This window comes from Macaca mulatta, chromosome 16, assembly GCF_049350105.2.
Source record: "Macaca mulatta isolate MMU2019108-1 chromosome 16, T2T-MMU8v2.0, whole genome shotgun sequence".
Lineage (NCBI taxonomy): Eukaryota > Metazoa > Chordata > Mammalia > Primates > Cercopithecidae > Macaca > Macaca mulatta.
This window is the reverse complement of record NC_133421.1, coordinates 77,642,928-77,668,299: the sequence shown is the minus strand read 5'-3', so window position 1 is coordinate 77,668,299 and position 25,372 is coordinate 77,642,928. Positions and strand designations below refer to the sequence as shown.

The window sequence follows — 25,372 nt, the reverse complement described above, 5'->3', positions numbered from 1 at the left end:
AAATGAAGACCAAAGAATACAAAAACGTTTATTTTATCAAGCAATATTTCTGAGTCTCACAAGCACTGGGGATTTTAAAGCATTCAAGGATCTACTAACATAAATCAGGTTTCTTACATCCACAGAGAATGGGGCCCATGGGGCCCAGCTTTCGAGAAAGAGGAAGGATGAGGAAGGTCGGCCCATATTGACCTAAATCATGAGACACAGGCACCAGCCACAACGCTTTCTCAGGCAGGAAAGAAAATCACTGCATCTACTAGTAAAGACCAGGCCTGTGGTGAGGCTCTACATTCAGGGGATTAGACTAGATTTTCATGAATCAGAATATTTCTCACAAACAGAGACACGAACCAAAACCTAAAAAGAAAGGAGCTCTTGTCTCTAAGAGTGCTAGTGGCAGAAGAACTGCTTTTATCACACCCTAACCAAATGCAGCCAATTTCTCATGCACAGTTCTGTGGAAAGAATAGAGACCTTTTTTTAACTTGGGGTAGTGATGCCAAAAAGATGTGGGAGGAGATTTCAGTCTTTTTATCTCCTTTCCCCCCAACCAAAAACTCCCCATCACTCTCCCTGCTTCTTCTCGCCCCTCCACTTTTAAGGTTTTGTGTCCCTGTGATTGTAGGTCCCCACAATACGTTCTCCCCCAGGCTGACAGCTCATGCCTATTAACTGCACTGAACTGGTGTAGCAAACATTCTCCATAAGGCTCTTCACAGTCTCTCATAAGGTGATGGGAGGAGGGGAAAGGGAGTGGATCCTCACTGGGAGCTAACGTACTCAAATTCCATCCCACTGGCAACACACTTGGAACTAAGGAGGAGGACAAGCTCTGCAGGCACAATACAGTGGATAACGTGAAGTCTCAGGCTACAGGAGTAAGGCGGGGTGACTATGCCAGAAGGACTGTGTAGGATTTCTCATGGAGATTTTCAGGGCTTGTTTTCCATACGCCTCCGAAAGGCCAGGTCCAGCACGGCAACTGGGCCATTTTTGCCGAGAAAGGCCAGGAATGGAGCACGGTCTGAAGGACTCTAGCGCAGTGACACCCTAGGAGCTCACAGTTGGGCAGCGTGCTCAGTTGTGTTCTTGGTGTTCACGAGGCAAAGAGGTCCCTTTTATCACCAAATACAAAGGCTTCTCTTTGCAGAGGAAGCAAGGCCAGTTAGGCAGTATTATGGCTAATCTGTGATGCTACCTATCCCAGAGTAGCATGCTGGTGGGTGTGCCAGTGGCAGATTTTCCTTCTACTTCTCCTTGATCAACTAAGTCCGACCAGGAGAATGGACTGAACTTCAACTCCACTCCCATCTCCACATGGGGCTCAGGGTTTTGTGCTGTTTTGCTATCACAGCCAAAGCTGTAACAAACAACATTCTATGTCTTTCTTGGTAAACCTAGGGAATACCCCTCTATATCCTTCAGTGGTGGGATGGCTGGGTCCGAAAGTTCCTGCACTGAAAATGCTGATGGATGTGGGGTCAAACTGCTCTTCAGAACAGTGCAATCATAGTCCCACACTACCATCAATCATGAAGCCACCCTGCGCTCCTACACTTTCACTCATGCTGAGTTAGTACTGAACTTCTAAACTGTTAGTCAAATTCAGAGGTAAAAAATACTATCCCATTGTTTTTAATTATGAAATAAGTAACCATTTTTCTGTCTACTGGCCTTTCATATTTATTTTTTTGCAAAGTGCCTATTCAAATCCTTTGTCTTGTTTGTATTAGACTATTAGCACTTTTCATTTATAAAAGGTCTTTGTCAATTAAGAAAATTTTCCATTTGTGGTACAAAATATTTTTCCTCAGTTTGTCATGTCTTTTGAGTTTGATTACAGTAACAATTTTCCACTCAGAATTTTAAATACATGTATCCACTTTTTTCCTCTATGGCATTTGGACTTTTTATCTCTCTAAAAAGAAAGTATCACAATAAAAACATAAATTAATTCATGCTTTCTTACTGAAGTTCTCTTTTGTTTTTAGGGTTGTGGGGTTTTTAACAATTCTTCATCAATCTAAATGTTTTTTTGCTAAGGCAGAGATCTAAGTGATATTTTCCCAAACATGCTTTCATTTTGTGATGTGTAATGCTACCACAGCTGAATCTCCATGCTTAGGTCTATTTTTGGATTCTGTATTTATCTACTGATTTGCTTCTTCTGTAGAACAAATTAATGAAGCTTCAAAATGTGCTCTAATATCTAGGGCCTTTTTCATTAACATCTATTTTTTCCCCTTTTGGCTATTCTTACACAATAACTTTCTTTTTCCTTTTTTTTTTTTAAAGATAGGTTGTCACTCTGTTGCCTGGGATGCAGTGCAATGGCACGATCATAGCTCACCTCAGCCTCAAACTCCCGGGCTCAAGATATCCTCCTCCAACTTCTGGGCTCAGCCTCCCAAGTAGCTGGCATTACAGGCGCACACCACCACACCTGGCCAATTTTAATTTTTTTGTAGAGACAGAGTCTTGCTATGTTGCCTAGGCTGGTCTCAAACTCCTCACTTCAAGTGATCCTCCCTCCTCAACCTCTCAAAGTGTTGGAATAATAAGCGTGAGCTACTGTGCTCAGTATTCTTGCACATTAACTTTTCTAGATCAAATATTAGTTTCATTTTGGTCAAGCCTCCCCTGCTCCAGGATGGAAAATCTTACTCCCAAAGTATCCTTCATGTCTTTAGTTAAGCTTTAAAGATTGCTTAACTTTTTAATTAATTATTATTTTTGGTAGAGATAGGGTCTCCCTATGTTGCCCAGGCTGGTCTTGAACTCCTGGGCTCAAGCGATCCTCCCACCTCACCTCTCAAAGTGCTGGGATTACAGGTGTGTGCCACCACGCCTAGCCTAAAGATTGCTTTACACAGGCCTTGAATATTTCTTGTTACATTTGGCCAAATGTGGTGGCTCACACCTGTAATCCCAGCACCTTGGGAGGCTGAGGAGGGTGGATCACTCGAGGACAGAAGTTTGAGACCAGCCTGGCCAACACGACAAAACCCCGTCTCTACTAAAAATACGAAAATTAGCCGGGCATGGTGGTACTTGTCTGTAATACCAGCTACTCGGGAGGCTGAGGCAGGAGAATTGCTTGAACCCGGGAGGCGGAGGTTGCAGTGAACTGAGATGGCACCGCTGCACTCCAGCCTGGGTGACAGAGCAAGACTCTATCTCAAAACACACAGACACACACATGCATACACACACACACACACAATTATTCATTATAATTTTTCAAAATATGTAAAATGCAACCAGGTTAAGAAACGTAACTTTATCTATAACCAATACATCAGATGCTTATGTGTCCAACTCCCTGGCAATCAATACTTTTGTGGCAAACATTCTCTTGTTTTTCCTTACACTTTTAGAATCTATGTGTGTGCATCCCAAACAGTATAAAGTTTGGCTTTTGAAAACTCAGCATAGGCTGGGCGCGGTGGCTCACGCCTGTAATCCCAGCACTTTGGGAAGCCGAGGTGGGCAGATCACGAGGTTGGGAGTTGGAGACCAGCCTGGTCAACACGGTGAAACTCCATCTCTACTAAAAATACAAAAATTAGCTGGTCGTGGAGGCACGTGCCTATAATCCCAGCTATTCAGGAGGCTGAGGCAGGAGAATCGCTCGAACCCGGGAGGTGGAGGTTGTAGTGAGCTGAGACTGTATCACTGCACTCCAGCCTGAGCGGCAGAGCAAGACTCTGTCTCAAAACAAAACAAAACAAAACTCAGCATCAAGTATAAAACTACCTGCATAGAGCAGTTTTGTTACTATCAAAGAAGGTTCCCAGGAAAATACAAACTTGTCTCTGGGTCACAATCTGGCTTTAGCTTTCAGGAAAGTTCACAGACCTCTTTTGGTGAAATCAGTGGGTGAGATCATGAGCAAACCCTGGAAGATACAGGGCTCACCACAATCAAGGTATCTGTTGTGACTGCAGCATAAAACAGGTCTACTATAGACAAGCATCCAAAGTGGATGGCTCTGTACTTCCTGTTTTTGGATCTTTTGAGGATTGTTTACACCATGACTTGGGATTTGGCCTTCGAGGGTAGGCTGTCATTTGTCTACCTGCAGTATTGCTTCTGCAATTTTATAGGTGATGTATTTTCTGTTGTTCTCCTTGTCCCCGTGGGTCCGTAATTTTTAAAAAGTTTGGCCACAGTTTTGGTGGAGTTCAGCATAGAACAAAATTATATGTGTTAATTAATTAGATCAACTGCATATAATTGTGTCTGTATCTTGACAATATTTATAAGTTTTCTCTTGGCAAACTGCATTTCCTGGTACTTTTAGAAAATGTTAAAATATAATGTTGACAATTTTTTTTGTTTGTTTTTTTGAGACAGGGTATCACTCTCTTGCCCATGCTGGAGTGCGGTGGCGCAATTATTGCTCACTGCAGCCTCCAGCTCCCGGCCTCAAGCGATTCTCCCACCTTGGTTTCCCAAAGTGCTGGGATTACAGGTGGGAGAGCCACCTCACCCGGCCAACAGTGGGTATCTATTTTGTTCCACCTCAATGTTATTGGGAATGCTTCAAGGGTTTCACCAAAAGGCATAATAATTTGGTTTGAAATACATCTTCAAAAAAAAAAAAAAGATTTCATACATTCATACTTATCTAAGAGTTTTTTTTTAAATGAATGAATAGGCCAGGTGCGCTGGTTCACACCTGTAATCCCAGCACTTTGGGAGGCCAACGTGGGAGGATCACTTGAGGTCAGAGATTCAAGATTAGTCTGGGTAACGTAGGGAGACCCCATCTCTACCAAAAAAAAAAGTAAAAAAATTTAACAAAAAAACAATAAATAATGAACTTAGACAAAAAAGCTTCTTGGCATCTAATGAGATGATCAAAAGGTTTCCTTTCTTTGATTTTTTTCTTTTTGAGACAGTGTCTTGCTCTGTTGCTCAGGATGGAATGCAGTGATGCGATCTCAGCTCATTGCAACCTCTGCCTCCCAGGTTCAACTGATTCTCCTGCCTCAGTCTCCTAGTATCTGGGACTACAGGTGTGCACCACCATGCCTGGCTAAATTTTCATAGAGATGGGGTTTCACCACGTTGGCCAGGCTGGTATTAAAACTCCTGGGCTCAAGTGATCCACTCGCCTTGGCCTCCCAAAGTGTTGGGATTACTGGTGTGAGCCATCGCATCCAGGCCTTCTTTGACTTCTTAAAATAGTATGATATTAGTAATCTCCTAGTATTGGAGATTGGTGTCTAAGGTGAAGCCAATTTAGCCATGGTTTCTTATTCTTTAAATTTACTCCTGAATATATCTGCATACCAATATTTTCAGATTTCTTATAGATATACCTATTTGCTATTAATTATTATAATAAATATTAATAAAGGAGACAGGGCCATAATTTTCTATTTGTCTATTTCTATTTATCAAGTTTTCTAACAGTTTCACACTAACAGAAACAATAATCTGTAAAATTTCCTCCTTTTTGTATTCTAGTAGAAAAGTTTAAACTATCTGGTTCCCGAAACTTAAAAAAAACCTTATGAACTCATCTGGTCCTGCCATCACCTTAATAACAGGTACAGTGAAACAACCAGAAATCCATCTCCTGCCTGAGTGTGGCTTCTGCCCTATTAAGGACTGAGATCACTGTGGCGTCCTTCCCAACCCTTCCCCCACCCAAAGGGAGCTCGGTGGGCCCCTTTCTGTAGCGGTGGGGATGCAAGGTGGGGCACGATCAGGTGGGGACTTCTATTCCACCATCTTGGTCCACTCCTTCTAGCTGGACCCCTTTCTCTGTGGATGTAGGAAACCCGAATACTATATTAGTGGACCCTGTGAAGGCTTTAAAATTCCAAGTTCTAATAAAAGAGAATCAGAAATATTGGTTAGTATGTCTCTTGTTTTACTTTTTTTTTTTTTGAGACAGAGTTTCACTCTTGTTGCCCAGGCTGGAGTGCAACAGCACAATCTCGGCTTACCGCAACCTCCGCCTCCCGGGTTCAAGCGATTCTCACGCCTCAGCCTTCTAAGTAGCTGGGATTACAGGCATGTGCCACCATACCCGGTTAATTTCATATATATATATTTTTTAATAGAGACAGGGTTTCTCCATGTTGGTCAGGCTGGTCTCGAATTCCTGACCTCAGGTGACTGCCCATCTTGGCCTCCCAAAGTGTTGGAATTACAGGCGTGAGCCACCGTGTTTTTATTCTAGATATTGGTTATTTGTGCTATATTATTTTTCCCCCCTTGATAATCTTATCAGAGGCTTATAAAACATAATGGGATCCTAAGTTATATTTGTTTTCTATTTCATCACATTTGCTCAACTTTAATATTTTCTTTCTTTAGCTTGGTTCCTTGAGATGTACCCCTAGCTAATTAATTTGCAGTTTCTTTTCTAATATGAGCACTAAAAGCTAGCAACTTCTCCTAGGAAGTCTTTAATTGCATCTCATAAATTTCAATGTATGTAGTACATTCATGAACATCCAGATCAAAATGTCTTCCAGTTTTCATTATGATTTATATTTGAGCATTTATTTATTTAGAAGTGTATTTCTTACCTTTCAAGCATATAGCCCTTGCATTTAAAATTTTACAAATGTCTATATTCCTAAACAATACTGTAAAATTGTATTATCACACAAGCTTTTAAACTCTACACAAATATACATGCCTGATTGGCCAGGCGCAGTGGCTCATGCCTGTAATCCCAGCACTTTGGGAGGCTGAGGCAGGCAGATCATGAGGTCAAGAGATCGAGATCATCCTGCCTAACATGGTGAAACCTCATTGCTACTAAAAATACAAAAAATTAGCCAGGCATGGTGGTGGGCGCCTGTAGTCCCAGCTACTCAGGAGGCTGAGGCAGGAGAATGGCGTGAACCCGGGAGGCGGAGCTTGCAGTGAGTCGAGATCGCGCCACTGCACTCCAGCCTGGGAGACAGAGCAAGGCTCCGTCTCTAAAAACAAAATAAAATAGGCCTGATTATGAGTACTTAGGAATTGTTTCCAAATTTCACCATACGAAATAATATTATAAGGAACACCCTGCTACAATGTCTTCTCATGTACACAGGGTAGAAGTTTCTCTACTGTATTAGGAAGGAGTGGAATTGCATTTTTAACTTTGTTTTTGTCAAACCACTCTCTAAACTGTTATAGCAACCATTGTACTTATTGTGCTATTATCAGAAATGTATCACTAATCCCAGCACTCCGGTAGGCTGAGGCAGGCAGATCGCTTGAGCCCAGAGTTCAAGAACAGCCTGGGCAACATAACGAGACCTCTTGTCTATAAAAAATACAAAAATTAGTCAGGCATAGTGGAATGCGTCTATAGTCCCAACTACTCGGGAGGCTGAGGTGAGAGGATAACCTTAGCCCAGGGAGGTCAAGGCTGCAGTGAGCTGTGATGGTGCCACTGCACTCCAGCCTGGGTAACAGTGAGATCCTATGTGAAAAAGAAAAAAAAAAAGATGTATGTGGTGGAAACACCAAAGAAAACTGGGAGCCATACCTTTAGCAGATGAAAAACATTTAGTAGGCATAAATTTATTTTTCTCAAAAATATATCTTATGTCCCTTTTGTTTTCTTTTGAGATGAAGCCTTGTTTTGTCACCCAGGCTGGAGTGCAGCAGTGGCGCAATCTCGGCTCACTGTAGCCTCCGCCTCCTGAGTTAAAGCAATTCTCCTGCCTCAGCCTCCCGAGTACCTGGGACGACAGGCATGTGCCACCACACCCAGCTAATTTTTGTGTTTTTAGTACCTCGGTCTCCCTAGGTGCTGGGATTACAGACGTTGAGCCACTGTGCCTGGCTTGTATTTACATTTTAAAAGCTATAGGGCTATGCCTTTGGAGTGGACTCTGTAGAAAAGACGGGGGCAGGGAAGATAAAGTAGTTCTTACTTTTTGCTTTATGCCCTTAAATATTCTTTCCATTATCATAACCTTAGTTTTGTAATAATAACTTTTTAAAGACTAAAGTTACAAAGCAAGTCTATCAGGGCTAAAAAGTAGATTCAAGTCACAAAATTTTCTTTCTTTTGAATCATCTGTTCAAGTTGCACAGCCCTGGGTCTACTCAGGAGCTACATGATCTTGGTTGGACACTGAACTTTAAAAAAGGATATAAATCAGATTCCCAGCATACTGCCTACAAGATTCTAGAATAAATACTAAAAAACATGAGTGTTCTTTCTAGTCAATAAAAATGCTACTTTAGAAAATATTTCAAACTTTCATATACCAGATCTCTTTTGATCTTCATCACAATCCTGTATGGCAAATAAGAACTAATATTCAGGGAGGGTGTGGTGGCTCACTCCTGTAATCCCAGCACTTTGGGAGGCCGAGGCGGGCAGATCACAAGGTCAAGAGTTCAAGACCAGCCTAGCCAACACAGTCAAACCATGTCTCTACTAAAAATACAAATAATGAGCTGAGCATGGTGGGGGGTGCCTGTAATCCTAGCTACTCAAAAGGCTGAAGCAAGAGAATCGCTTGAACCTGGGAGGCAGAGGTTGCAGCAAGCTGAGATTGCGCTACTGCACACCAGCCTAGGCGACAGTACAAGACTCTGTCTCAAAAAAAAAAAAAAAAAAGACCTAATAATATTCATTAATGTTTACAACTTACATAGGAAGAAAATGAGGCCAAAGGTAAAGTCTTCAATATGGCCTCTTAAATACACTAACTTTCATTATTAATATGCTAGTATTTCAAAAGGGAGTCCAACATCATTTACAAGGATCAGAATTCACTTACCTAGTATGTCCTAAAGATTCTCGCCATATTGGTAGCATCACAACTGGTTTAACGGCACACTCTAAAATGGCTAAAGCCAATGCAAATTCTCTGGGTTTGCTACACATCTGAACGGCCTTGATCCAATTTGCCCTATATTTCAGAAGAAATGAAAGAAATTATTTCACTACGTTGACCTTAAGTTAAAAGCACAGTAGTTGTAACTTTGGCCTCCATCTGATTCCAGGGATAAAGACTCTGACTCCTAATCCTCCAAACAGTGGTGTTGGTTCAGTAACTTAGAAGTACACTCATGCCTCTCACATCCTGTCTGTTGACCACATTGACTTCATTCAACTCATTGGTAATGACGTTTTCAAGCGCACATCTACAACAATCATTTTATAAACATTTAGTATATCTACAGCAATAAATTAACCTTAGTTTCCTTTACCTATGTGATGCCCAATTGGGATGAAGAAAGGATGAAGGGATGTTGTTTTCTAATTGGGTGATAGTCAGTCTCAGAGTAGATATAGTAAGAACTTTGGACCCATGGACAGAACCGTTCCATTTGAACTCTCCTGCTGGAGTCAGACAGAATTTATGTGCAAGATGCCTTCTCTTATCATGATCTTCTCTGTGCTGGTGCTTATTCAAAGCAAACGAATTGGTGGAGTATTGATTGTGGTAGACGCGATACTTCCCTTCTTGACCCAATTTAAAATAATTGTTGATATTTCCTTTCATGACCACTTCCTTTTTGGTGCTCAACCGTGAAATTTCCCCTTGAGAGTTAACTACCAGTACCTGACCAAAAACATAAAAAGACTGCATTATTTATGTCAATCAAAGATGTAAATTTCATCTGATCAACTCTTTCAATAGCTAAAATTAATCACTCAAAGTAAGTTAAGATAAATCTTATGATAGAACTTTTGAAGTCTAAAAGCTAAGTTAAAAGCTAAAGCTAATTGTTTACAATTAAACAACCAAGATATGCCTGCAGAAAGAAAACTAACACATATTAAGTACCTATTACATGCCAGATACTATTATTCACTGCTTTCATGTATTAATACTTCAAATATACACATGAAACCATACATATAAATTACTCACCTACCATTTTTTTCAAGTATATAACGTACACTTAAGAGAAAAAGAAGGGCATTGCATGTACTATCCCCCAAAAATTATATCCCTAAAAACATCCTTTCGGGTCCTTTTATCATTCCAGCTATAGTATAAGACCCCATGGATACTTCAAAATAGTATTTTCAAACAGTTGGTCCCAACTTTTAATGGACTATGAAATAAACAGTGGGTCTTATTCAGCTTTTTAAAAAATAAAATGTAATGCAATATAGGCTAGCACAGAAAATACCAGAGTGCTTCCCACATAATAAGGTAAAACAGTATTTCAGAAAGCTTTTGAATATGTGTACTGGACTGCTATGGAAAAATGTGTATGTGAGTGAGGGTCAGGGTCAAAAAGAAGTATGAAAGGCACTGCTTTTAAGCAACTGCTGTGATGTTAAGAGCATCATTTATTCTTGCATATCTACTCTGAAAATAATTCTTGAATATGGGAGACACAGTTGGGGCCATGTCCTGTCACCATGGCTAGCTGAAGGACAGAGATACCGAGTCCTAGCTCTGATCCCATTGTTCATGATCAGAGCTGGGATGCCATGCTGTCTTATCCACAGTACTCTGCTATCAGTGGATAAGCCTCATCCTTTAGCTGCAGGTTCACCTGAAGTGATCATAGCTAGAACTGAGCAGTGAATCACCTACAGTTATTTAATAAACCATAAAACCCAAAATAGCCTACTCATATGTGTAAAGAAGCCTTTAATTCTTTAGAATGATATGTAGAATAAAACTGATCACGTAGTAAGAAAGCATATCAGCCATTTATAGCATTTTTATGCCTTGACTGAAATTTGGGTATGCAACTATACTTATAAAGCCTAATGCTTTCAATCTTGTTACCTACTACAGTTTTGGAAATAGATGTTTCTTTTAAACAGAAAGAACACACCTCTTTGCCCTCCTTAAATAATTTATTTGCTTCATGGGCAGCGGCTGCCACCTGCTGGCTCTTCAGCTGACTAAGTTTGCTATCTGGATTCCGCAATCTGGTGATGATTCGAGTTGAGCCAGATGATCCTTTTCCAGCTCCAGGAGATTCGCTGAGCTCCCCATTGGACTTCTCCAATTTGAAATCACCTATTGTCAAATGAGAAGGCCACAAAGCAATTGCTGACAATAAGTAAATAATTATAACCACCTTATTTCACCAAAACTCATATCAGGTATATATGTAAAATCCACAAAGTAAACAGATATTTTAAAAAGCCCTTGAATGGCAAAGCAAGTATCATTAATCCTTAAGTTTTTCACTTAAAAGAAAATGTCGTAACTTTACTGAGTCATCTATTGTTCCACAAAAAATTCAAACATGCCAGGTTATCTGTTTCAAAGTTCATCTATGTGAAAACAGGAAGGGCTGCTACAAACTTACAAGTAACAAAAACATAATAATAACTCAAAAAGCAAACTAACAACGTGTTGCCTTATATATTCAATATGGATTTCTGTATAAAAAGGTGTAAGTTTTCAAAAGATTTCCACTGAAATTCTGTTTAAATACCAAATAGTTTTGAGCTTATAAACATAAATGTCACACATTTTCCACTAGGGAATTTAGATAATTATCTGTGTATGCTTATCAATATAAAAAAATCAACTAGTGTTTTACAACCTAATAAAGACCTCTCAACATTTTCCTAGTAATTTAATTTTTTAAAGAGACAAACTGCACAGGAGCAATTTCTGCTTCATATAGTCTCACTTTGGCTGATTTTTTTTCTCTTTTTTTTGAGACAGGGTCTCATTCTGAAGTGCACTGGCACAATCTCAGTTCCCCTCAGCCTCAATCCCCCAAGCTCAGGTGGTTCTCCCATCGCAGCCTTCCAAGTAGCTGGAACCACAGGCATGCACTACCACACCTGCTTAATTTTTTGTATTTTCTGCAGAGATGGGGTTTCACCATGTTGCCCAGGCTGGAAAAATTTGTATACATTCTAAAACTACTGCATCACTGTTCAATTTCCATTGACCAGACAGTTGAATAAGCTCTGACTTTTCCTTTTCAAGGCTTTAAAAAATGAAGACACTGTGGCACTGGCAAATGAAAGGACAGAGAATTTACTATATTATATATAATAAAGATGGCATTTTAAGTAAATAGAGAAAAACTAGGATTGGGAAAACTGGCTATGCATTTTGGGGAAAATAAGACAATTTCATAAACATCTGTTAATTTTGCCTGTTCCATACCCCTTTTTTCCTTTGGGGAGATACTTCCCTCACCACTGCCTTCCCACACTTTAATCATATGATTCTGCCAGGGCTGCAAATCAAGTATGTTTCCCATTTGGAGTGAGCAGCAGGACCCAGCGTGGCCAGACAAAGCACACCACTAGCTGGCCACAGTGACTGCCCCAAGACTGGCTCTCTGGCCCAACCCTCTCAGCATCCTTTCCAGTTTTTAAAATCTGGAGTTGGAGAAGGGGTCTTGGCTTTTTGTACTAATGAGCAGGAAGGGTGTAAATCAGAAGTTGGCCACTTTTATTCCCACGACATGGAGAAAACCATAGATAACAGCAAACAATAAACCCATCACAGAGAAGAAATAAAGAGAAAAATATGAAAGGGCAAAATCAGAAGTAGTCTCAATAACCTCATTTGGCTCCCTAGATCCAATAATGCACCTGAGACTGTCACCAACACTGGACTTCTCAATAGCGTATGTCAATAAAATTCCCCTTTTAAGCAGGTTTGATGGATTTCTATCAAAACCAGTGAATTCTAAATAATGCAGAATATTTTAAGATTTTGACTCCAAAATATCACACTAGTACAGTTTTGGAAATAAAATACAATTCAAAAGCAGGTCTAGAAATTTCTACAAATTTCCAACCCCTATCTTAAAGGTCTGGTAATTAAAATTATCTCACATTCCACAGATTTTTGTTTTAAACAGAAAGAACACACCTCTTTGCCCTCCTTAAATAATAAGTCAAAATGGAGAGAGGGTGCTGAGCATCTTGCCACCCCAGGCTGGAAAGCAAGTCACTTTGGATGTGTGGTAGCAAAGCAGTTGGTCAGACTATCAATTTTCTCTTGGATCTCAGATCATGGAGGGTTTTTTTTTTTTTTTGAGATGGAGTTTCGCTCTTGTCACCCAGGCTGGAGTGCAGTGGTGCAATCTCGGCTCACTGCAACCTCTGCCTCCCGGGTTCAAGCGATTCTCCTGCCTCAGCCTCCCAAGTAGCTGGGATTACAGGCGCCCGCCACCATGCCCAGCTAATTTTTGTATTTTTAGTAGAGATGGGGTTTCACCATGTTGGTCAGGCTGGTCTTGAACCCCTGACCTCAGGTGATCCACCCGCCTCAGCCTCCCAAAGTGCTGGGATTACAGGCGTGAGCCACTGCGCCTGGCTGTCAGATCATGGAGTTTTATGCCAAGATATTGAACTACAGTGGTTAGTTCTTGGGACCATCTATAAAGTCCTGTAATATATACTTTTTAGACGTCATTTGGTCAGGGTCAGATTTCCTGAAAAGAGAAAGAGAATGACACAGTGCTTTTAAAAAGTTTCCTAATGCAGAGCCAACAATCCAATACTGCTCAGAGGCAATCCTTTATCACTTGCTAAATTTAGTGCAAATAAGGGAAAGGAGAAGAAAATTCAACCACGGGGTGAGACTTAAAGGAATGGAAAAAGAGAACTAAACTGAGGGTAGAGGTCTTTACTGAACACCCTCTGCCCAAAGGCCATATTCTTCCTATTATAAAGCAGTGGATCCTTGTGACGCAGCCTGGCGGCAGGCTACAGATCTACATCAGCCTCTGCAGCTCATTGTTTAATGATACCACCAGGCAGAAGCCTACACAAACTCTTCACCTGAGGGCTAGGACTATTGGTCTACTAAACAGATAAACTGAGGAAGTGGAGGGTGTTCACCTTCATGGATCCTAAAGCAAGTTACTGGGCATTAAGTATTAGCTGGGAACCTAGGAATCTACAAGTGAGTGCTACTGTCAGAAAAAAACCCCAAAACTGACAAATAGGGTTATATGATTGTTTAATCCTACAGAAGTCCACAGCAAACCAACCCCAATAACAGCCAGCAGGAACTAGGCAGCTAAAACAGAATGGCCTCCAGAAGGGGAGTCTTCTCATATGCTTCTCACCTCTCAACCACAGCCACTCTCCCAGAAAACCAATGGCATCCTGATTTATTAAAGAACACCCTCCACGATGTTTATGAGTGTCATAGGTAGTTAAATTCATAATGTGGCTCATGGACTGTAAGATCAAGATAAGCCACCTCCAGATCTATAGGAATTAATGTACACACACAGAAATACTAGATTTGGGTCTAGATACAATTAGAGGATGTAACTGTGGGAAAGAGGTTTTTGAAAAAGTTTTAAGTTGTGGGTGAAATATTTGCATTATATTAGGCAGAACCATTTTTGAATTGTATATATGGGAACAAATGTGAGTACACACACGTGCTGAGCTACCAAAAGATGGAAGTGTAGATATTTACTATGCTATAATCTTTGCGGCATACTTCTTTCCTTAGAAAACCATTCCTACCCAACTCCAGTCATACACTTTTGCTGGAGGCATCAATAGTAGTACCTTGCCTGCCCTGGTCATAGGGTTAGAAACAATATGATCCAAGATAAGCCACTCAAATTCCTTCCTCAAGGACTTTTGATTTGGAGCAGAAGTAGGGGCCTTGCCTTTGGGTCACAGACCTTGGAAACATAAATACAAATTGCTGGTGCCATCTTCCCTGCCACATGGAAATAGCCTGTCTGTATTGGAAAAGAATGGGGTTAACACACATAAATACACGTAGACCTAAAAGGTGAAAGAGAGAGGAAAATGAAGAGTTTGATACCTGAGGGTCCAATTATGCCTGATGATGGCTCGGACTTCCCAACTATAAGAGCTAATTAAATTCCTTCTTCACTTAAGCTAGTTTAAGTTGGTTTGGTCACTTGCAAGTGAAAAAGTCCTAATTAAAAAAGATTTCCAACTCATATCAAATGAAAATTACTGCCTTAGATAGATTGAAAACAAAGTTATAGAAGTATTAAGAATTACTGTAAAATATATGTATATTCTTGGGATGGGGATAACCCTCCTTAATAAAACACAAAATTCAGAGAAACTCTAAAGAAAAAGATTGATAAATTTAACTATATAAAAATGTAAAAATTTCTGTATGACAACAAAGAGCTAAAAGTAGGCAATTACTATGCCAATATATGTAAAATTGAATATTAATAGCCACAATACATAAAGCATTCCTAAACTTCATTAAAGAAAAATAACAAAACTCTATTAAGAAAAAGTGAGAAAAAGATATGAATAAGCAATTCACAGGAAGTTCAACAAACACATGTAAGAAACTTAACCACGTGAGTAAGAATATGTAAATTTGTATGCGAAATACTTTTCACCATGGGCAAAAACGTTAAGAGGAATGATGTTGAATTTAAGTGAAAGAATAAGGAAACCAAAATGTATGAAAATTACTGGTATAAATCTCTTTTGATATACAATTAAGCAGTAGCCATCACTGTTTTTTAAATGTAGCTACCATTTGACCAGCAAGTCCACCTACTGTTTCTATACTGCCAGAAATACCTGCACAAGTACACAAAGATATATGTTAAGGATGTTCAAAAGCACCACTATTTGTAATAATGAAAAACTGTTAACAACATAAATGTCCATTAATAGAGAAACAGTATATGAATTATGGTTTATCCATACTCTGGAGTACCATGCAGCAGTTAAAAAAAAAAAATGAATTCAATTCATAACACAAAAAGATTCTCTACATGTATCACTGAGTAAAAAAAGCAAGATGCACAATAATACTTGCAGAATGATCCTGTTTATATTTTAAAAACCCCCAAAATGAAAAAATCACCCAAAGCCCTCCAAAAACTTTTGTAAACATATATACATAAATGTAACTGCAGAGAAAGATCTAAAATGTTACACACCAAACTGTTGATGGATGGTGGTTACCTTTGTGGAGGGAAGTATGAAAAGCATCTTTCTTCCCCACTCTGTGTGCTTTTGTAGATTTTTAAAACAAAAACATTGAGTGCAAGTGCCATCTGTGTTTTAAAAAAAAATGGAAAATAAAGGAAAAGAACATCTAAATCCCCCCACCCACCAAACTTTCATTTAAAAAATTAAAAACTAAAAAATAAAAATAAAAAATAAAAAAACACACACACAAAAAAAAAACAAAAAAAGAAAAAACCTCCCTTTAATGGAATGGATGAAGTATATTCTTACCTATCTCTTCCTGAATAGAGACAGGTGTATGAGATTCTCTTTCTCCATTTTCAGGATCATCAGCTGCCTTAGCAGATTCACTCTGGGAAGAATTTAGTTCACTGCTGCTGTTACTGTTTTCCAGATTAGGCTGGATGGAGGTAGTGGTAGCACTAGTGTTACTGCTCTCACATATCTTGTTAGGTTCTTCTAGAAAAATAGAATATCTGATTTTTAAATTGGAAATCACATGAAAAATGACGAATTGTCAAAAAGACATTTGTTTTAGGATTTCATTACAAAGCTGTATTTTTAAAAGAAAAGCTGTTCATGTATGAGTAATGCAATGTATACCAGAAAGTGGTAAGCAACACCTTATTTTTTTAAGTCTTCCAGGCTATTAACTCACTGACTTTTTTGAGGGGGGCAGTGGTGAGGGCCTAACCCTAACTCACTGACTTGTATCACCTTAGTCTCCAGTACAAGGCAGACAATTTTTTGGATACCCCAGAGCTGGAGAATAACCAAGTGATATGACTATCTCTCAACACTTACAGTGCACCAGATACTGCAGAGGTGGTTTGCTGAGATAATATTCAAAATCTGAAGCTTATAGTCTTACTTTTCAAAAGTACTCAAACAGTATTAGAAACAGAATTAAGCAGGATTATTTAACTCTATGGTTTTCTGCCTGAATCCTATGCTCTCCAAATTAACTGGAAGGTAATGCCTAAATGTGATTGTTAACTTCTTCCTCTCTTTAAGATGGAGTCTCACTGTTGCACAGGCTGGAGTGCAGTGGCACAATCTTGGCTGACTGTAGCCTCCGCCTCCCAGGTTCAAGAGATTCTCCCGCCTCAGCCTTCTGAGCAGCTGGGACTACCGGTGCACGCCATCATGCCTGGATAATTGTTTTATATTTTTGGTAGAGACAGGGTTTCACCATGTTGTCCAGGCTGGTCTCGAACTCCTGACCTCAGGTGATCCACCCACCTTGGCCTCCCAAAGTGGCTGCGATTACAGGCGTGAGCCACTGTGCCCAGCTGTGACTGTTAACTTCTAAGGACAACTTAATAGTATCATTAAGAGTATAGTTCTTAAAAATGTACAAAAAGTACCACTACCATGAACAGAAAGCCTGTCTTTCCATGGTAGTTCAGAAATTAAGAGTCTCCCTCTGCATTTGTTTCTGCCACTGACAAGACACTCTTCAAATCACCTAAGTAAAAATTGGTTGAGTCTATTGAAGTAACTATCTTTAACATATAACGTTGGGTTTCAGGAAAAAAACCCGACAACCTGATAAAATATGGAAAAATATGTGAACAGTCAGAAAAGAAAAGAAAATGCCCTTTAGGCATATGGAAATATGCCCAATTCATACTATGAGAAAAGTAAAATAAAACTATATGAAGAAACTACTCTCAAAGTTATCAACTGGCAAAAATCCAAGTCTCACAATACATGAAGGGAAAATTACACATGCATTTACTTAACATAGTAATCCTGTGTCTAGAAATCTAGCCCAAAATACACTAAAAAAAATTACTAAATTACTTATCTATAGAGCTAGCTATTCATTGGAGTATTTAAAAAGGCAAAAGACCCAGAAACAGAAAATGCCAATGAAGGCTGGGAGCAGTGGCTCACGCCTGTGGAAGGTTGAGGCAGGCAGAGCACTTGAGGTTAGGAGTTCGAGACCAGCCAGGGCAACATGGTGAAACTCCATCTCTACGAAAAATGCAAAAATAAGGCAGGCATAGTAGTGCATGCCTCTAGTCCTAGGTACTTGAGGGAGGCAGGAAGATTGTTTGAACCCGAGAGTCAGAAGTTGCAGTGAGCCGTGATTGTGCCATTGCACTCTAGCCTGGGTAACAAAGTGAGACCCTGTCTGAAAAAAAAAGGGAGGGGCCAGGCACAGTGGCTCATGCTTGTAATCCCAGCACTTTGGAAGGCAGAGGTGGGCGGATCACCTGAGGTAACCTGAGGTCAGGCGTTCGAAAGCAGCCTGGCCAACATGGCGAAACCCTGTCTCTACTAAAAATGCAAAAATTAGCCAGGTGTGGTGGTGCACGCCTGTAATCCCAGCTACTTGGGAGGCTAAGGTTGCAGTGAGCTGAGATCACGCAACTGCACTACAGCCTGGGTGACAGCACGAGACTCTGTTTCAAAAAAAAAAAAGGAAAAAGAAAATGCCCATCAATAGGGCATTGGTTGAATAAAAGTTGGTATACACAATGAAATACCATGCAATTGTAGCAAGAACTGAGGATAATCACTATGTTCACACATAAAATGATCTCCAAGATTAAATGTTAAAAGCAAGGTGTAGAACAATACTTATAATATGCTTACTTTTGTGTGAGAAGAAGAGGAAATACACATTTATAAACAGATTTTACTTTTATAAAAAACAAAACCAGCTGGGCGCGGTGGTTCACGTCTGTAATCGCAGTACTTTGAGAGGCCAAGGCAGGTGGAGCGTGAGCTCAGGAGTTTGAGACCAGCCTGACCAACATGGTGAAACCCTGTCTCTACTAAAAATACACAAATTAGCTGGGCACGGGGGCAGGCGCCTGTAATCCCAGCTACTTGGGAGGCTGAGGCAGAAGAAGTGCTTGAACCCAGGCGGGCAGAGGTTGCAGTGAGCCAAGACTGTGCCACTGCACTCCAGCCTGGGCAACAGAGTGATACTCCATCTCCAAAAAAAAAAAAAAAAAAAAAAAAAATGAAGGATAACCAAAAACCAATAAAAATGGCTACTTATAAGAGAAAAGAAAGACATAGTTAACTAGAGAGAGAAGGAATGAAAGTCAAAACTCTCTGAATATCTCCGGTTACATAGTTTTGAATTTATAATAATGTAAATGTTCTACATTTTCAAAGAATTAAAGTTATTATAGAAAAGCAATCCCTAAAAATTAAACTGAAACAAATGAACTGTGTATCAAGGTATGCATAACCACACAAAGGATTATTATCATCTTTTTTTTTAGATGGAGTCTTGCTCTGTCGCCCAGGCTGAAGTGCACTGGCGTGATCTCAGCTCACTGCAACCTCTGCCTCCCAGGTTCAGGCGATTGTCCTGCCTCAGCCTCCCGAGTAGCTGGGACTACAGGCACCCACCATCACACCAGGCTAATTTTTTTTGTATTTTTAGTAGATATGGGGTTTCACCATGTTGGCCACGCTGGTCTCGAACTCCTGACCCGTGATCCGCCCACCTCGGCCTCCCAAAGTGCTGGGATTACAGGCGTGAGCCACCAAGCCTGGCCCTTTTTTTCTTTTTCTTTTCTTTTCTTTCATTCTTTTTTTTTTTTTTTTTAAGACAAGTTCTGGCTCTATCACCCAGGCTGGAGTGCACTGGCGTAATCTCAGTTCACTGAAACTTCTACCTCCTAGGCTCAAGCCATCTTCCCACCTCAGCCTCCTGAGTAGCTAGGACTACAGGCAAACACCAGCATGCCTGGCTAATTTTTATAGAAAAGGAATTTTGCCAGGTTGGGCAGGCTGGTCTTGAACTCGGGAGCTCAAGTAATCTGCCCACCTTGGCCTCCCAAAGTGCTGGGATTACAGGTGTGAGCCACAATGCCCAGTCCAGGGGATTATTTTAAGCGACTTTGGAATACGATATTTTGTCTGCACATCCTTCCTAGAAATGAAGTATAATGAAAAATAAAGAGCAGCAAAAAGTCGTAAATGCCATTCAGTAGTCTTAGTGTTAGCAGTAATACTGGTATTATGAAAATACTACTATTTAAAATAAATCACTTCCTCTTATTATTAATGCACATTAGGATTGGAATACCCTGTATTGGAATAAAGCAAATGTATAGCTGAATTACTGTTGTTGGAACTGAAACCTTCAGTGTAAGGGAACAGAGATACAAATGTAAAAACAAAGAAACTAAGTATGCTATCCGCAATCTGAATTTGAAATGTTAATATAAACTGATGATCTTTTTCTTTTCAAAAACATGTCTTTCATAACACACCCACCAAAAAAGCATAGGGGCAGTGACAGCCCAATAGCAAAAAGTATCTCTGAGTCTAGATTGTAGACTTTAAATATTGTTTCCCATTAAAAGGAACCAGGACTTCTTGGAGGAAAAAAAAAAAGATTCCGAGTTGGGACAGGTACTGTGTAACATAAGTCTCAAACATTTTATTCTGCTAAAAAGCAAGAAGTCTGGCCAGCACGGTGGCTCACACCTGTAATCCTAGCACTTTGGGAGGCTCAAGTGGGCGGATCACCTGAGGTCAGGAGTTTGAGACCAGCCTGGCCGACATAGTGAAACCCTGTCACTACTAAAAACACAAAAATTAGCTGGGTGTGGTGGTGGGTGCCTGTAATTCCAGCTACTCAGGAGGCGGAGGTTGCAGTGAGCTGAGATTGTGCCACTGCACTCCAGCCTGGGTGACAGAGCAAGACCCTGTCTCAAACAAACAAACAAACAAACAAACAAACAAACAAAAAAACCCAAAACTCCATATTACAGTCTCCACATAAATATAACTGATTCTGGGCCGGGTGGGTAGCTCATGCCTGTAATCTCAGCACTTTGGGAGGCCGAGACAGACAGATCACAAGGTCAGGAGTTCAAGACCAGCCTGACCAACATGGTGAAACCCCAACTCTACTAAACACAAAAATTAGCTAGATGTGGTGGCACATGCCTATAGTCCTAGCTACTCGGGAGGCTAAGGCAGGAGAATCGCTTGAACCTGGGAGGACAAGGCTGCAGTGAGCCAAGATCGCATCACTGCACTCCAGCATGGGCGACACAGCAAGACTCCGTCTATCCAAAAAAAAAAAAAAAAAACCCTGATTCTGGAAAGATCATTAATGAGTGAGAGATTAACAGAGAATCATGCAATCTCACCACCTAAACTCATTGATCCATGTAGGCATCTCTGAAGGTAGAAAAACCATATACCATGAGCCTTTTGGTGTGACACAATATAAATTAACCAGCACATTGTTTATAAGTATTCTTGCCAAAGACAGTTGAAACTGAATAGGTATTAAGAGATTAACTTTTTAACTTTTTAAAATGATATGTAGCAATCTTTCCCCAAATATTGCCCAACTTTTTCAGTTTAATCTTTAATCTGAGCCACACAAAATGTTTCTGATCACTGATCATACTCAATATAATGGGTAGATTTCTTCAACATGAAATCTACCCAATTTTCTTATATTCTCACTCCTATCATTTTCATACTACAATTTTGTCATTTTTTCCTTCACATAATAACTTCTACCACATTATATGAGAATGACAATGTTCTGACAAGATTTTATTTCAAAGTAAAGCCTGAAATAAAATATGTACAGAAGCAATTGTATATAAAGAAATTCTAAAGTAGATGTATTTGTACAAAAATTTTAAATTCTCAGATTTTTTTAGTCTTTCTGTTGCAGAAAATATACACAATACAAACATTAACCAAAATAAAGCTAGTATAGCTTGAAAATATTATTAAAAATAACATTTCATAATGATAAAATAACATTTCATAGTGATAAAAGATTCAACAAAAATATAAATATTAGGTGCTCCTAATAACAGTTTCAAAGCGTATAATGCAAAAACTGAAAAAAGCAAAAAGAGAAAAAGGCAAATCTACAATACATAGTTGGAAATAATTTTAAAATATCTGAAAGGAAAAAAACAAAAAACAAAAAACAACAACACCACCCAAAAATGTACCAAGAATACAGATCAGAACAATATAATCAGAAACCTTATCTGAGGCCAGGTGCGGTAGATCACTTGAAGTCAGGAGTTCAAGATCAGCCTGGCCAACATGGAGAAACGCTATCTCTGCTCATACAAAAATTAGCAAGGCATGGTGGTGAACACCTGTAGTCCCAGCTACTCAGGAGGCTGAGGTGGGAGGATTGCTAGGACCCAGGAAGCAGAGGTTGCAGTGAGGCAAGATTGAGCCACTGCACCGCAGCCTCAGCAACACAGCCAGACTCTGTGTCAAAAAAACCAAACCAAAAGCAAACAAACAAAAAAATTAAAACAAGAAATCTTACCTGTCTTACACTGCACCCAACTGAAAAAATATATATATTACATATATATATGTAATGTACATATATGTAATATACATACAACCTTTTCAATTGTTCAAGGAACATTTATCAACATTAATTAAATGTTGGGCCATAAAACAAGCGTCAATAAAATTTAAAGGACATAAATCATGCATAGAATGTTCTCTGATAGAGGGTTAAACTAGAAATGAACTAGAAAAAAAAAAAAGATAATTAGCTACTTAGGAAGCTGAGGTGGGATAATCACTTGAGCTCAGGAGTTCCAGGTTACAGAGAGTTATGGTCACTTTACTGCAATCCAGCCTGGGTAACAGAACAAGACCCTGTCTTACACACATACAAAAAACAAAACACAAAAAGAGAAACCTACAAATGTTTGAATATTAAGCAATGTACTTCATCACACACCACATTAAAACAGAAATTAGAAAATATTTTAAACTATAGGATAAAGGGAACATGACATATAACAGTCTGTGGTTGTGTTCTGGTCATGCATTTAAAAATAAAATAAAATAAGTCTGTGGGATGTATCTATAGCAGGACACAGAGGAAAGCTGATAGCCTTGACAGTAGACATCATAAAAAAAAACTAAACTACAAACCATCAAAGCAATCATCTTCAGAAGCTAGGAAAGAAAATCCACAAAAGTACAAAGAAAATAAAAGAAAGAACATAATACTAAGACCAGAAATTAATTTAGAAAAAACAATAGAGAAGGTCAACAGTTTTTTTTTAAAAAAAGACTAACAGAATTGCTAACAGCCTTGCAACATGATTAATGGTGGCAGATAACAAATTTCTGGATTGGAAAAACAGAATGAGTATAGACCCTATATATATAAAAAAGATAGGATGTTATGCTAATAAATTGTAAAAATTCAGCAAAATGAGCAGATTCCTTAAAAAAGGCAATTAAACAGAACAAACCTAAGAAAACAATAGAAAATATGAATAGCCACTGCTGTACTTTGGATAGTTTAGATGTTTGTCCTCCCAAAAATCTCATGTTGAAATTTGATCCCAATGTTGGAGGTGGGGACTAATGGGAGGTGTTTGGATTCTGAAGTCGGATCCCTCAAGAGTAGATTACTGCCCTTGGGTTAGGTGTTGGGGGTGAGTGAGTTCTCACTCTATTAGTTCCCACTAGAGCCGATTGTTAAAAAGAGCCTGTCATCTGCCACCCCTGCCTCCCCTTTCCTCTCTCACCACGAGGTATCAATATACACTGGCTCCCTTTTCCCCTTCCGCCATTAGTGGAAGCATCATGAGGCCCTCGCCAGATGCAGATGTCGGTACCGTGCTTCTTGCACAGTCTGCAGAACCACAGCCAAGCAAATCTCTTTTTTTTTTAATAAATTACCAGCCTTAGATACTCATTTACAGCAACACAAATGGAATAAGACACCCATTATCTGCTAAAGAAGTGAATGAAAACTGTAATAACCTTCCCACAATGAAAACTCCAGAACCAAATCACTCCAGCAAACATTTAAGAAATAACACCAGCCATAGCTGGGCGCGGTGGCTCACACCTCTAATCTCAGCACTTTGGGAGGCTAAGGCGGGCGGATCACGAGGTCAGGAGTTCAAGACCAGCCTGGCCAACATGGTGAAAACCCGTCTCTACTAAAAATACAAAAATTAGCCAGGTGTGGTGGTGGGCACCTGTAATCCCAGCTATTTGGGAGGCTGAGGCAGGAGAATCGCTTGAAACTGGAAGGCGGAGGTTGCGGCGAGTTGAGATTGCGCCACTGCACTCTAGCCTGGGCGAAAGAGTGAAACTCCATCTCAAAAAAAAAAAAAAAAAAAAAAATTAACACCAGCCCCACAAAAACTCTTCTAGTACCAACTCATGATATGAGTCCAAAATATTCTTGATACTAAAGACTGACATTATCAGAGAAGAAAAATGCAAACCAATTTTACTCATGAAAGTAAATGCAAAAATCCTAAACAAAATGTTAGTAAACTGGATGCTATAATATATAACAAGGAAAATACATCACAACAAGTTATATTTACCCCAGGAACATGAGATTAGGTTAACATTCAAAATTCAATGCAGATACTTCTGCTTCTAGTCAAGGTAAAGTGAAAGAACCAAATTTACCCTCTCTCATGAAACAACTACAAAGCAAAAAACAGAACATTTATAGAAAATGAACAAAGGAGCAGACAGGTACTTCCCAAAAGAGGTATCTAAATGACTGACACATACACACACACGAACACAGAAAGATGCTCAACATCCTTAGTCAGCAGGGAGCTGGCAAGAGCAAAGAACAATAAAATATCCCTACATGCCCACCAGCATGTCCCCTCAGTCCTCCAAAAAGACAAAGAGCAATGCTGATGATACCAAGTGTTAGCAAGGATGCAGAGGAGCTAGAACTCTCATACACTGTTGAAGTGAGTACTTCCACCGCCTCTGTGGAAAACTGTTGAGCAGTATCTACCGAAGATAAGCATATACCAGCTCCATGACCTAGAAAATCCACAACTAGGCTTATACCTCTGGAAACGTATATATATGTGCACAAGAAACATGTAAAACATTCATAATAGTATCATTCATAATGGTCCCAAACCAAAATCCATTAAAATAACTATCAAAATGTAACAAGAATTAAGACAGACATATCTATATAATGGAATATCATACTGCAATAAAAAAGAATAAGCTGTTACTACTAGCAACATCTGGATGGCTCTCATTGATGTTTTGTTGAGGTGGGAAAAAAAGCTATCAGGCATCAAAGAGTATATACTGCATGGTTCCAGTAAATTTTTTTTTAAAGGCAAACTAATCAGTGGTGATAGAAGTCAGAATAGTTACTACCTTTGTTGGGCTAGGTGTAGTGGTGGCTAAAAGGGGGCATGATATGGTTACACAGATATGGTAACTTTGTCAACATCCATCAAGTTATTCACTTAATATTTACAAACTTTACAGCAGGTTACATTTCAATTTTTTAAAGTCGCTGGATGCAGTAGCTCACGCCTGTAATCCCAGCACTTTTTTTTTCTTTTTTTTTGAGACTGAGTCTTGCTCTGTCGCCCAGGCTGGAGTGCAGTGGCGTGGTCTCTGCTCACCGCAAGCTCCGCCTCCCGGGTTCACGCCATTCTCCTGCCTCAGCCTCCCAAGCTACAGGCACCCGCCACCATGCACGGCTAATTT

The 25,372-nt window shown here is 39.7% G+C and overlaps 1 protein-coding gene across 19 annotated transcripts in view; it reads right to left on the bottom strand.

Moving 5' to 3' along the window:
* Window positions 1–25,372, bottom strand: part of BPTF (bromodomain PHD finger transcription factor) — a 152,704-nt gene that overhangs the window by 74,391 nt on the left and 52,941 nt on the right. For 16 of the 19 annotated variants that reach the window (XM_028836699.2, XM_028836703.2, XM_028836708.2 and 13 more), the window contains 4 exons: window positions 16,145–16,333; window positions 10,783–10,970; window positions 9,190–9,545; window positions 8,757–8,888 (listed from right to left, as the gene is read on the bottom strand). In XM_028836699.2, coding sequence (XP_028692532.2) covers window positions 8,757–8,888; window positions 9,190–9,545; window positions 10,783–10,970; window positions 16,145–16,333 — 865 coding nt within the window. The remainder of the gene's footprint in view (window positions 1–8,756; window positions 8,889–9,189; window positions 9,546–10,782; window positions 10,971–16,144; window positions 16,334–25,372) is intronic. The other 3 variants (XM_028836704.2, XM_028836706.2, XM_028836700.2) reach the window with 2 other exon arrangements.